This window comes from Lagenorhynchus albirostris, chromosome 3 (genome assembly GCF_949774975.1).
Source record: "Lagenorhynchus albirostris chromosome 3, mLagAlb1.1, whole genome shotgun sequence".
Taxonomy (NCBI): Eukaryota; Metazoa; Chordata; class Mammalia; order Artiodactyla; family Delphinidae; genus Lagenorhynchus; species Lagenorhynchus albirostris.
The window spans coordinates 51,254,984-51,267,303 of NC_083097.1; the positions used below are offsets into that span (position 1 = coordinate 51,254,984).

Sequence of the window (12,320 nt, forward strand, 5' to 3'; positions counted from 1 at the left end):
ACTCTTATCTTCTTTTCCTGTGTTTTTTCTACTATACCATCTTCTGGGTTTTGAACAGTTTTCATTGTTAGACAGATATCAAATAATTCTTTGATGTTTTGTCTTTTTATTACTCCTTGGTTTGTGTAAGGTTATGGAAGTAGAAATATATTTTAATTGCATAATTCAGATTCTACGACTTTTTAAAATTACAGATAATAGGATCTTTAGATTGGGCTTCCCTGGTGGCGCAGTGGTTGAGAGTCCGCCTGCCGATGTACGGGACACGGGTTTGTGCCCCGGTCCGGGAAGATCCCACATGCCACGGAGCAGCTGGGCCCGTAAGCCATGGCCACTGAGCCTGCGCGTCCGGAGCCTGTGCTCCGCAGCGGGAGAGGCCACAATACTGAGAGGCCCGCGTACCGCAAAAAAAAAAAAAAAAAAAAAAAGTATCTTTAGATTAACTGTTTGAGAAAAATTTTTGTTTTGCCTTTTTAAACTAGACTATAAGCATGTTTAAACTGATTAGGTCTTGAAAATGTGGAGTACTCCATGTTAATACAGAAATTTAAAAATCCTTTATTTTCATCATGGAAATAAATTTCAGAAAATATACATCTGCCTCAAAGTAAAGCCTGTCAAATTTAGAAGTCTGTTCCCAGAGCTGTTAAACAGTCAAGAATGGGGCTAAAGGGAAAGAGGTATTTTTACCTCTCTGTATTTTTAGTTAACACATTTTGTGATGAATTTTTCAAAATAAAATGTTCCTTCAAAATAGAAAGAAATTTTCCTTTCTTCCTGTCAACTCTAACCTCATACTCTTCCCTCTTACATGATTAGTTGAGGGGTGGGGATGGTGAGCAGCTTTCCACCTCGAGATACAAGGTATAAATTTGAAGTTTTCATACCTTGTGGTGGAGAAGTCTGTAGGATAGTCTGCAGCTCTGAAACCAGGCCAGTTGTTCTGGGTCCATAGGGGCCTCTAGGAAAAGAAAAATGGATTTATTATATCATTGTGAGACAGACCAGGATTTAAATCCTAGATCATATACCACTAGCTTTGTGACCTTCAGTAAATCGCTAATCTCTCTAAGTCTTTATTTTCCCTCTGTAAAATGGGGCTAATAACGCCCACCTTATTTACTTTCATTTGGGGACAGGAGGAATTGAAAGGTGGAACTATTGTACTGTAGCACAGTGCCTGACACAAAGTATATATTTAATAAATTAGAATAATAGTAGTAGTAGTTTTTTTAATAGTTCTACTTCTTATATCTTACTATGTCTTGTTTCCCTACTAAAATATAAATTTATTGAGAACATGAACTTTGAAATTGAAGTATTTAATAAATATTAGGTCATTGATGAATATTGTCATACATGAAAGGCTCTTTTACATATGTTAAATAGCACCTTGTAGGTGCTCTCATCTGGTTGCTTGGGTACATTTTTAAAGTGATTCTATGCAGTATAGACAGTATATTTGAAGAATAATAGTGTGTGTTTATTTCAAATTACTTTTGTGATCTATCTTCTAAGTTTTAATATATCGGTCAAAAATTAATTAGTGGTAAATCACAATGAGGGTTTAGTGTTTGGAAATAGTAATCAATAAACTTATTTTTAAGGGTATATCACTTTTTGAAAGAAAGATGTTTCTAAAATATTTTTAGTCAATGGGAGAATAAGATTGCTATTTATAAAGCTTTTGTTTGTACTCAAATTTTCAGGAACATATATCTTTTGCTAACCACATTATATCAGTACTAGATTTTTACGTAAATGTGTTAACTTGTCCTTTTGGAAGACTATTTTTCTCTACTCATGATTATATCATACATTCCTTTCTAGAGCATGAAGGGAAAAAGCAAAAGTAGTCATGACTTGCTTAAGGATGATCCACATCTCAGCTCTGTTCCAGCTGTTGAAAGGTTAGCATGGTGCTAGTGTGATCCTAAGTTCTTATTGTCTGGCTCAGATCATTTTCTTGCTTCCTTTGGAAGTAAACAGTCAGTTCTCATAAGTCAAGTTTTGTCAACCCAACCAAAAAACTAAAGCATTTTGATAATGGGGGTAGTAGAGCTACTAGCATAATGGAGAGAATCACGCTAGTCACATTCATTCTCCTTGCTATCTATCAACCTCTGCTGAACTAATTAAATTTAAAATTAGCTGTTAACCTTTTAAATCTTGGGATAGTTTGAATACTAGGAAACTGTCTGCTTTAACAATTTAATGTTTAATTGAAAATTTCTTTGCTAACTTTTTCCTTGCATAATTTTTGTCTCAGAATCATGAGTAAGCAAATCAGACTTGAAGGGTTTTGTGAAGAAGTCACCACATTTTGGGCCAATTCACTGAGTATTATTCCTTACATATTTCAGGAGTTATCAGAAAATTTTTGCTGCTTCTCTTTGATAAGGGAAGATGTCTTACTGTTAAATATAATTGCACATGATTCACTGGGCCAGTGTGTCAAAAGGGGACTAAAATACTATTGTACTCACTATTTTAGCTCATTTAAAAAAATTCTATATTAAAACAATCTTTTCTTAATATCCTTTCATTTGAGGGATTTGGCTTCTTCAGCCTGAATACATCAAGCCAATAGAAGAAATTGTTGTCTGCAGCCTTTTGTTCATGAAAATAACACTATTGGTTGTTTGCTTTTTTAAAAAAATTCTAGTGAATTTGTATTTGTGTTAATGGAGCATACCTTTTATTCTATGTATAGAAACAACTTCCCTTTAGAATGTTTCTATTTGCTCTACAATGCCATTCTGAAATTCCTGTGTTGAAGTGTTTTTGAACTATTAATCCCAGCAAAATATTCTAAATTTTTGGATAATTGAATAATTTTTTAGTTTCATTTTGAAGCTAAAATTTGTTTTCCTTATTTTTTTGTAGTGAAAAAGGGGATGCAGCAGGAGATTCAGATGATGTAAGTATTAATTTTAGTATAAATATAGTTGAACAATTTATAGAAAATTCAAAATCTATACAAATTATTAAATTATTTTTCCTAAAAGGTAATATGTATTACCTTTTATAATTATATATGGAAAATTTTGAAAAAAAATGGAAAGATTTGAAAAATATTTATTTTGATATTGGAATTTTCCTTCATAGTATGTGTGTGTTTCCTTACAAAATCAGAATCTTACATATGAATTTCTAGCCTGTTTTTTCTCCCTGTCACGTAACATAACATGAATACTCAAAATTTAGATGTCATTGATTTTATTTTGTTATGATAAAAGTTTAAATGTTGATGCATGATATCCTACATGATGTATGGGAAATACTTGGATACCAGTCATTTATGGTAGTTTCCTTCTTCATACACACATTTTGGAAGATTCTCTCTCTCAAGACTGTAGTGACCTTTCTTCATTATTTGTACTGGCTATTAAAGCTGATAAAACAGAAGGCAGAGTTTCCTTTATGTATAAGAGATCAAGTTTTTCAAGTCATTCGTTTATCACTTTATATAAAAACCCATTGATCTGTGTGTTGTACAGAAGGAAGTACATAACTGTCCATGCAAGAACACAGCTTCTTCTATTACCATAGTCAAAAGAGAGGATTCTCTCTGACTATATATAATAGAGAAAGGATGGCTATCTAACCTGGTCAAGAAAACCTTCCGGGAAGAGATGATGCTGTGTTGTGTCTTATAGGAGAATTAGGAGTTAACTAGATCAAAAAAGAAACTGGTAAAGGGTGGGATTCCTCAGAGAACAGCATATGCTAATGCATGGTAACAAGGAGAGAGTATACCTTATTTAGGAAGTACAAGCTAAGATTAAAGTTTGAGAAGGAACTTGCCTTGTGAGGAGCAGTGAAGAAGAGTGTTAAAGGTAGAGGGAACTACATGTGCAAAAGGCTCTGAAGTAGGAGAGTTTGATGTGTTCCAGGAGCTGAAAGCAAACTAGTGTGACCAGAGCATCATGACAGGAGGGAGAGTGGGTGAGGTTGGAGTGGGAGGAAGAAGCCAAATATTACAGAGCTTCCTGGGCTATGGGGAGAAGTTTGAATTTCATCCTCAAAGTAATGAGAAACAATGAAGGGTATTAGTTAAAAGGAAGAGTATATTGTCAACTTTGCGTTTTAGGAAGATCACTGTTGGCAATATTAGAGAGGACAAATTAGAAGAAATAGGCTGGAGTCAAGGAGACCTATTGGGAACCTATGGCAGGAGGAGAGCTTGATAGAAGACCACAGGTGTGAGATGGGAGAGAGACAGATTTGAAAGAGGTCCAAGAGGTGACTGATTCCATTCTATGAGTGAGGGAGAAGGAGGAGTCTAGGACAACCACAAGGTTTCTGATTTGGGCAACTTGTTAGATGGGTACAAAAGATAGGTGGGGAGGGCTTCCCTGGTGGTGCAGTGGTTGAGAGTCCGCCTGCCGATGCCGGGGACACGGGTTCGTGCTGCGGTCCGGGAAGATCCTACATGCCGCGGATCGACTGGGCCCGTGAGCCATGGCCGCTGAGCCTGCGCGTCCGCAGCCTGTGCTCCGCAACGGGAGAGGCCGCAACAGTGAGAGGCCCGCGTACCGCAAAAAAAAAAAAAAAAAAAGTATAGTGTTCAGATCAAGGAAGTATAGTACTCGGATCATGGGGGATTTTAGTCCTTTTATCCTGAGACTAGCAGAGCATACCCAGAATGTATATTCAGTTCTAAGCATGGAACTTTTAAAGGATTTTGACACTCAAAAATGTGCATAAAATGGGCAACAAAAAGATAAGGAAGGCGGGAACCCATCTCATAAATAAACTATGGAGAGAACTGAGGAATTCAGCCTGGAAGACAAAATGCTGAAAGGGATTATACAATAGCTGCCTTCAAGTACTTCTGCTGTGCTTTTTAAAAAGGCACGAGTTTCTTCTTGGTGGCTCCAGAAGACAAACTAGGAAAACAGGAGTGCTCAGAGGGAATGAAGGCGTGTGTACTAGCTGCTACACCTTCTGTACCGTTTGAAATACTTAACACAGACTTAAACAAATTAATACGTTAATTACACTGACAACTCATAAGGAGGCAAAGGCTGAGATGATAATCCAATGGCTTTATCACAAAAGAGCATTACTGGCAATCCCCAATGTACCCAGTCTGAAATTTCTTCCAAGGTTATGAGCTTTAAACTCTTTGTTTCCTTTATCTTGCTAGCTACTTCATGTTAATAACTGTTAGCAAAAATTAAAAATCAGGGCTTCCCTGGTGGCGCAGTGGTTGAGAGTCCGCCTGCCGATGCAGGGGACACGGGTTCGTGCCCCAGTCTGGGAAGATCCCGCATGCCGCGGAGCGGCTGGGCCCGTGAGCCACGGCCGCTGAGCCTGTGCATCCGGAGCCTGTGCTCCGTAGCAGGAGAGGCCACAACAGTGAGAGGCCCACGTACCGCAAAAAAAAAAAAAAAAAAAAAAAAGGTGGGGAGAACAATGAAAAATAATGTGCTTAATAATGTGCATTTTGAGATTCAGATAACTTGGAGACATCTGTGTAACAATATGGGTCTGTAAGATAGGCTCAAGGCTTAATGTAAAATTATGTTCTTATGGTCTTGAGGGAGTGAGGTCATCTAAGGACACTGTATAGTTTTTAATCTGTTTTGTGTCCCAAGATCCTTTGCAATCACTAAGACTGCAGACCTTCTTCCCAGGAAATATATTACATCCACAAACAAAATTTTATGAATTTGCAGGGCATTTTTTTTTTATATCCCCTGAAGACCAAGCATGGAAGACCTAGGTCAGTGGTTATCAAGTTTTAAGGCTAAAGAATTTCTTAAACATCTCATTGAAAACACTCACAATTTCCATCCCTAGAGATTTAGTTCAGTAATACTGAGATGAGGACTAGGATTTTACATTTTTAGAGCCAATCCATGTTTTATAGCCTGAGGACTAGACTTTGAGAACCACTGCTCTAAGGTCCACAAGCCTCAAGTTAAGAATCCTGCCTCACCATGACTCACCTGGAGAATCACAAGAGAAAAAGATCCACTTGGGTAGTTTCTTCCTTCTCCTTCTCTACCCTCTTGCCTCCCTCTTTCCTCCTTTCTCCCTCCATTGCTCACTGTCTTGATGCTGGGAGCTATTCTGGAAGTTGAAGATTTAGCAATAAGCAAAACAATCCAGAATTTTAGTTCTAATGGACTCCTTCCTCTGATTATGGGAGAGAGACAATAATCACATAAATAATTAAAATGTATAGTATGGGTGATAAATGTTTTGAGGAAAAATAAAATAGGGGAGGGGAATAGAGAGTACTGGAGGTGGGTGGGTGGCTCTGCCATTTTATTCGGGGGATCAAGAAAAGTGTCACCAAAAGGGTGGCATTTGAGCAGAGACCTGAAGGAGATGAAAGAGTCAGCAATGCAGATACATGGAATAGGAGAGTTTCAGGCTGGGGAGAAGAGCAACTCCAAAGTTGGCTAGTGTTGCTGGCCTGGAGTTGTAGGAGATTATGTCAGGGAGGTCCAGATTGTGTAGGGTTTGAGCGAGTTGGGAATCCACTGGAGGGTTTTGAGCCGAGGAGTGATTGCTATGACTTAGATTGTAGGAAGAAATATCAGTTTCTCTACCTCCACCTCTTTTACTTGCATTAATCCCTGGGTGTGGTCAGTACGCTGGCCAACTGCCTCCAAAAGCCACATTTCCTACTGGGAAGGAATAGGAATGTAGATAGACAATATCCTGGGCGATCCAGAGGGAGCATAGTCTGCTGTGCAAAGGAGCTGGGTGTGGATCGAGCAACAGCCCTTACTAGGCTATACAGTACTTACATAGCCAGCCTAGAGCAGATCCCAGGGGGTATTCCCGCCTGTAGCAGATTCTTCAAGCCCTCACTAGTTCAAAACAAAACGAAACAAAAAGTAACCTGGCCTAGAATGCAACAAGGAGAGTTTGAGATGGACCTCTGGAAGTGAAAGAAGAAAATGGAATGCCCAGCAAATACTCCGTTTCAATTTTTACAGGATGGAGAATATGGAAGTGCAGAGCATGATGAATATGTTGATGGTGATGAGAAGGACCAGATGAGAGAAAGAATTGCGAAAAAGTTAAAAAAGGGCACAAGTGCAAATGTTAAGACAGCTGGAGAGAGTGAAGTGGAGAAGAAATCAGTTAGCCGCAGGTGAGTCAAGCGTTGTGCTTCTAAGTATCAGAGTTTTGTTTTTGCTTTTGTGTTTTAATTAATTTTTGTTAGAGTATAGTTGCTTTACAATGTTGTGTTAGTTTCTGCTGTACACCAAAGTGAATCAGCCATACATATACATATATCTCCTCCTTTGGATTTCCTTCCCATTTAGGTAAGTATCAGAGTTTTTGTCATTTTATAGTTAATTTTAAATTAAGATTGAGCCCTTTATTCAACTTACTTTCTAACATACTATTTTCATAATGTTTGATATATATACCAGTCATGCTAATTTAGCCCATTCAGAGGCCTAAAAGAAAATAGACCAATTTTATTTACAGCAGTGGTCATGTGAGTCAAATTCCAGTTCATTCCTCTCTGATCTCTTCTTTAAAAGCCTCTAAATTGTTCTTATATTTGGGACAAACAATGTATTAGCTAGATGTGGAAGGTTGTATTTGTTTAAAACCAACAAAAGCAATAAAGCAATCGTATGAAACAAAAAGAGACATCCTCAGATTTGAGTAAAATTTGTCTAAACTGGTTAAGAAATGTATGGGCCTGAAAACCCTCTTAAATGTCTTTTCAAGTCTGATTTATACTGTCTATCCCTCCTAATCTCAGTGATATCATAAAAGAAATTTCAGCAAATGTCTGAAATCATTAGTGCTTTCGATCAGTTATACCAGCTTCACTACAGTTTGTCTCATGTTAATTTTATGTTAAAAGAAAAACAGAAAAACTTCTAAGAATCTTATAAAATTGTAGTGTGGTAAAAAAGGATAATTATATTTAAAGGAAAATCACTGCTCAGTCTAAGTTGAATTATAATGGGTATACCTGCTAGCCAGATAGGATGTCAGTGTGAAATCATTATCTATTAAAAAAATCAGTGCTCTTGGTATATACAAACGGTTCATTTGTATGTGCTTGAAGTACTCCATTATCCTGCAGTCATTTTCTGATTCAAGCAGTAGGATCAGGGACTAGACTAGCCTCCCAGCCTTTTAGGCAAGGAGCCATTCAAAGTATGATATTACTGAAAATTTGTGGTATTGCTTCTATTTGTAAAGAAACATCTGGAATCTGTTAAAGCTGCTCATCACTTTGGATAGTAAACCTACAAGCAGGTTTCTTGAGTACTTAATATTTAAATTGGGGAATAATATTTAACAATATAATTTTCAACAAATTCACACAGAGTAGATTATTTCTCTAATTGTTCTATTGAAAAGTACTTAGGGGTTCAAGCGGAAAAAATCCAAAGCTCTTCCTACCTCCTCTCCTTTCTTTTCTCTCATTGTACTTATTCTGATTTCTTGAGGATTTCTGTCCCTTGCCTCCCTCCTCTTCTAAATGCATCAGTCTCACTCTTTCTTACCCAGTCCACTTTCTGTAAGCCTATACCTTGACTACTGAATGCTGCTGAGCAGAATCACACAGCCGTAGACAAGTCCAGCCTCAGCTGTGCCTCCAGTGCTTTCCCTTCAACCTCAGGTTCACTCTCTCTCATTAGGTCACCTGGCTTCCTGTTCTGTGAAACAAGAATAACTTCTTCAACTCTTATTCTTTTCACTTTTCGCTGTACCTATTCAGACCAATTCTTATCTCCTCTTCTGTTTTAAAGGGAGGAATCCCTCTGCCCATTCAAAATGATTCCATCCTCTTTGCTCTGTCTTTAGTTTTCTCTCTTCACTCATTCCTTTCCTTCAGCTTGTGGATAGACTTAAGCCTCTTCCAGCATTCGAGAGTGAAAACAAAAACACCACTTCATTATTTCCTGTCCCCACCACCTTAGTTCCCATTTATTTTTAAATACACATCATTTAGCTTTTCCCTTATCACTCCCCTGAAACTACTCTCCCTAAGGCCATGTACTTGACAAATCTAATGGCTACTTTCCAGTTTTTGTTTTTCCTGGTGTCTCTGCTGTGGAATTTGGCATTTTTTGCCTTTTCCCTCTTGAAAACCATCTTCCTCAAGAACCTGCTACTTAAATTGCGACCTGTGGACGAATAGCATTAGTTTCTCTTGGAATCTTTTTAGAAATGCCAAGTCTCAGGCCCCACCTCACACTTTCTGAATCAGAATCTGTGTTTTAATAGGATCCTCAGGTGATTTGTACATTAAAGTTTGAGAAGCACTTCTCTAGAATACTAATTTTTACCACCAGTGCCACTGGACTAGTTCAAGTTTGTATCATCTTAGCTCCAAGGTCAGCAACTTCTGACTCCCCAGGGTATTCCCATAGTACCTTTTTCATACTTCTGTGATATTATGACATCCGGTTATACATTTTTTTTCTTCCTTGTGTACCCTTATACTGTAATTTTCTTAAAGGCAGAGATTATATCCATTTACCACCTGTGGTCAAACATCATAGGTACTCAGATGTTTATATAAATGAATGAACAAAAAAAAGAGTGAATCCTTCTTTGACAAATCACTTTCTCCTCTAGATCTTATAAGTAACTTCCTTGTATGTGTCACATGAGATATATTGCTTTGCCTACTATCCGTTGCCTATAATGAGCTCCTTTGGAGACTGTCTTACGTCCTCCGAGTCTTGTATAATAAGCACGGGGTAATTGGTCATTAAAGTTTGTGTAATGAGTGGGCGAATAAATACATTTGTGATTCATTAGAAGAATGGTTTTCACTCCTGACTCCACATTAGATTCACTGGAGAAATGTTGAAAAGAAAAAATACTGATGCCCAGCTCCCAATCCCAAAGATTCTGAATCATTTGGTCTGCAGTGAAGCCTAGGCACATGCATTTTTACTTTTTAACTTTCAATTGAAATATAGTGTACGTGCAGACTATATCTGTATGAACTATATTTCATAGTGCACATATAATAAATACACCAGTTGCTGAATTTTTACAAGCCAAATACACCCCTATACCCATCACCCAGATCAAGAAACAGAAAATTGCCATTACCCACAAGTCTCCCTCTTGCCCTATTCTGGTTGTTTCTCCCCTCCTCCCCTGATAGTAGCCACTTTTCTAACTTCCAAGAACATAACATTAATTTAGGGCAATAAGACTTTGTAAAATCTCTCCAGATATTCTAATGCGCAGCTAAGGGTTAAGAACCCCAACCCCCACCAAACACTCGCTCTCTTGATTACTTCTGAGGCACAGAATAATGTAAAGGTAGATTTAAAAAATTGTAGGGTCACGTCAGGTCTTTTTTGTGGTCTAACAGAGATAAGACATTTATATCAGTTGAACTCAGTTTAATCTCTGAAAAAGGTGAAAGGATCAGTATAGTGAGAAGTCATTTTAGAAGAAACAAAATGATATTTGAGTTTTCCTAATGTTTTTCAAGATGTGTGCTGGTAAAGATTCAAATCAGTGTCGCTCAATGTTTTCCATATATTTGAGTCACCTTACAAGCCCCACCCCTGATCAAGTCAATCAGAATTTTTCGACCATGAGAAGTTTTAAAAAGCACGGGTTATTCTAATGTGCACTCAAGGTTAACTGAAAGGCGGTAGTTACAGCCTGTCTTTGGAAAGTCCTGTTTTAAAATTTATTCTAAAGAATCTTTTCTTTGCCTGCAGGTGGAGCTCACCTGCTGCAAGTTAATCATATAAACCAAATTGAGTCGTCTGCCCTACTTGTTTTTAGCATCTGTTTACAGATTTATAATAAATGGCTAAACAGTAAAATCAGATGTAGGAAGCAGACTGGAGAGTCAAAAGTCAGTGGTTTGTTGTGCTGATTACAGTCATTAGGGAAATTCTGTCTTTCATTGTGTAATTTCTGTCACCTCTAATTTTATTTTGATTACTCTTCTAAAGTATTTTCATCAAAATGAAATATAAATCAAAGAAATCTTGACATATACCCTGAAATCGCCATTACTAGTTTTGGTAGTAGTCCTTCAAGGTTAACTAGAGTACGTTAGTTTTGGTGTTTGAACAGGTTCTGGTTTGATCAGCTGTGTTGTTTACCTGTCATATTTAGTTGACTGTGGCATTATTCCTATATCATAAAACAATTCTCTTATTTGGTAAAGTCAAGTAGAATTTGTGTTTTACTCATGAGTTGTGTTACGTTGACTGAATGTGAAATATCTTATATGATAGTATCAGAAATTTAAATATAAATATTGAAGTTGAGTTTGAAATCTAATGAGTTGGATTGAACTTTAAATTATGAAGCAAGGGATAATACAATCAGAAATACCTCCTTTGGCCTGGGTGAACATCCAAATGAACTGCTGCTAATTTTAATCTTTCAAGTCTCCTTTTGTTGAATTTGAAATATGGGACCACGTTTTCTTATGGAACTTTGAATACTTTTTTCCCCCAATATTTCTAGCCTTCTCAAAAATATTAATTAAGCTTTCTCTCAGCCTTAGGGAATTTTTTGAGTCTTAATATACTTTGTATTCTGGTTTCTCTTACTTTATGATCAGACTTAAGGAAGTACATAGCTGTCTTTAGTACATAAACTTGGTTTGCTTTAGCAAATTCAAAAAGATAGTGTCATATTTAAGTTTCAAAAGTTTAAAAGCTAATACACGTATAAAAATGATAGTACAAAATTTAAAAGATAGTACAATAACAAAGGTTGAAGTCCACAGGCATTCCAAAACCCTATTTAAATCATTAGAATCACCATCTCTAAGAAGTCCCCCTCTTTCCTCAGAACTTTTACAAGCAAGGAATGAAATTAACCAGTTAGAGCATTTTTGCTTCCTTTCACCTTCTGTTGCCCCAAGGTATTGAACTGAAGCAGACAGTAAAAAAAGAGAAAGAGAAAGAAATGCGAGATCTATACATTGCGGAAGTGGTCTCTGAAAATTTGAAGGTATTATTTCTTTCATATAGAGTAGTAGTGGTCTAAATACTGTCTTTTCAGGAAATATTTGGGTTTAACAGCAGATAGTAAGCTTTGGAGCAGTCTGGTAGCAGTTAGTTTGCATACTAACTCTTACTAGAACTTGACTTTTCTTTTTTATATGTTCTTTCTTAACCTATCATTCTATTCTCAAATATGTGTTACTCTTACTGTCACTTACTGTGCAAGAACTGCTATATGCCAGACAGTGCCAGGCTCCAGGAACATGAAAAAAAGGAGAAATGGTTTTTGCCCACAGATGTTCACAATATAGCATAAGAATTATAAACAATTAATTACAATTCAGTATGGTATGTGCTCTAATAGAAGTGCATGCAAAATAT

General features: G+C 37.1%; 1 protein-coding gene across 3 annotated transcripts in view; it reads left to right on the forward strand.

The window, feature by feature from the left end:
* CWC27 (CWC27 spliceosome associated cyclophilin) overlaps nt 1-12,320 on the forward strand; it is a 238,668-nt gene that overhangs the window by 35,339 nt on the left and 191,009 nt on the right. For all 3 annotated transcript variants that reach the window (XR_009539487.1, XM_060143006.1, XM_060143007.1), the window contains exons 8-10: nt 1,831-1,910; nt 2,887-2,920; nt 6,960-7,117. Coding sequence is in view for 2 of the 3 variants with exons in the window: in XM_060143006.1 (XP_059998989.1) it covers nt 1,831-1,910; nt 2,887-2,920; nt 6,960-7,117 (272 nt within the window). In the remaining variant the exon portion in view is untranslated. The remainder of the gene's footprint in view (nt 1-1,830; nt 1,911-2,886; nt 2,921-6,959; nt 7,118-12,320) is intronic.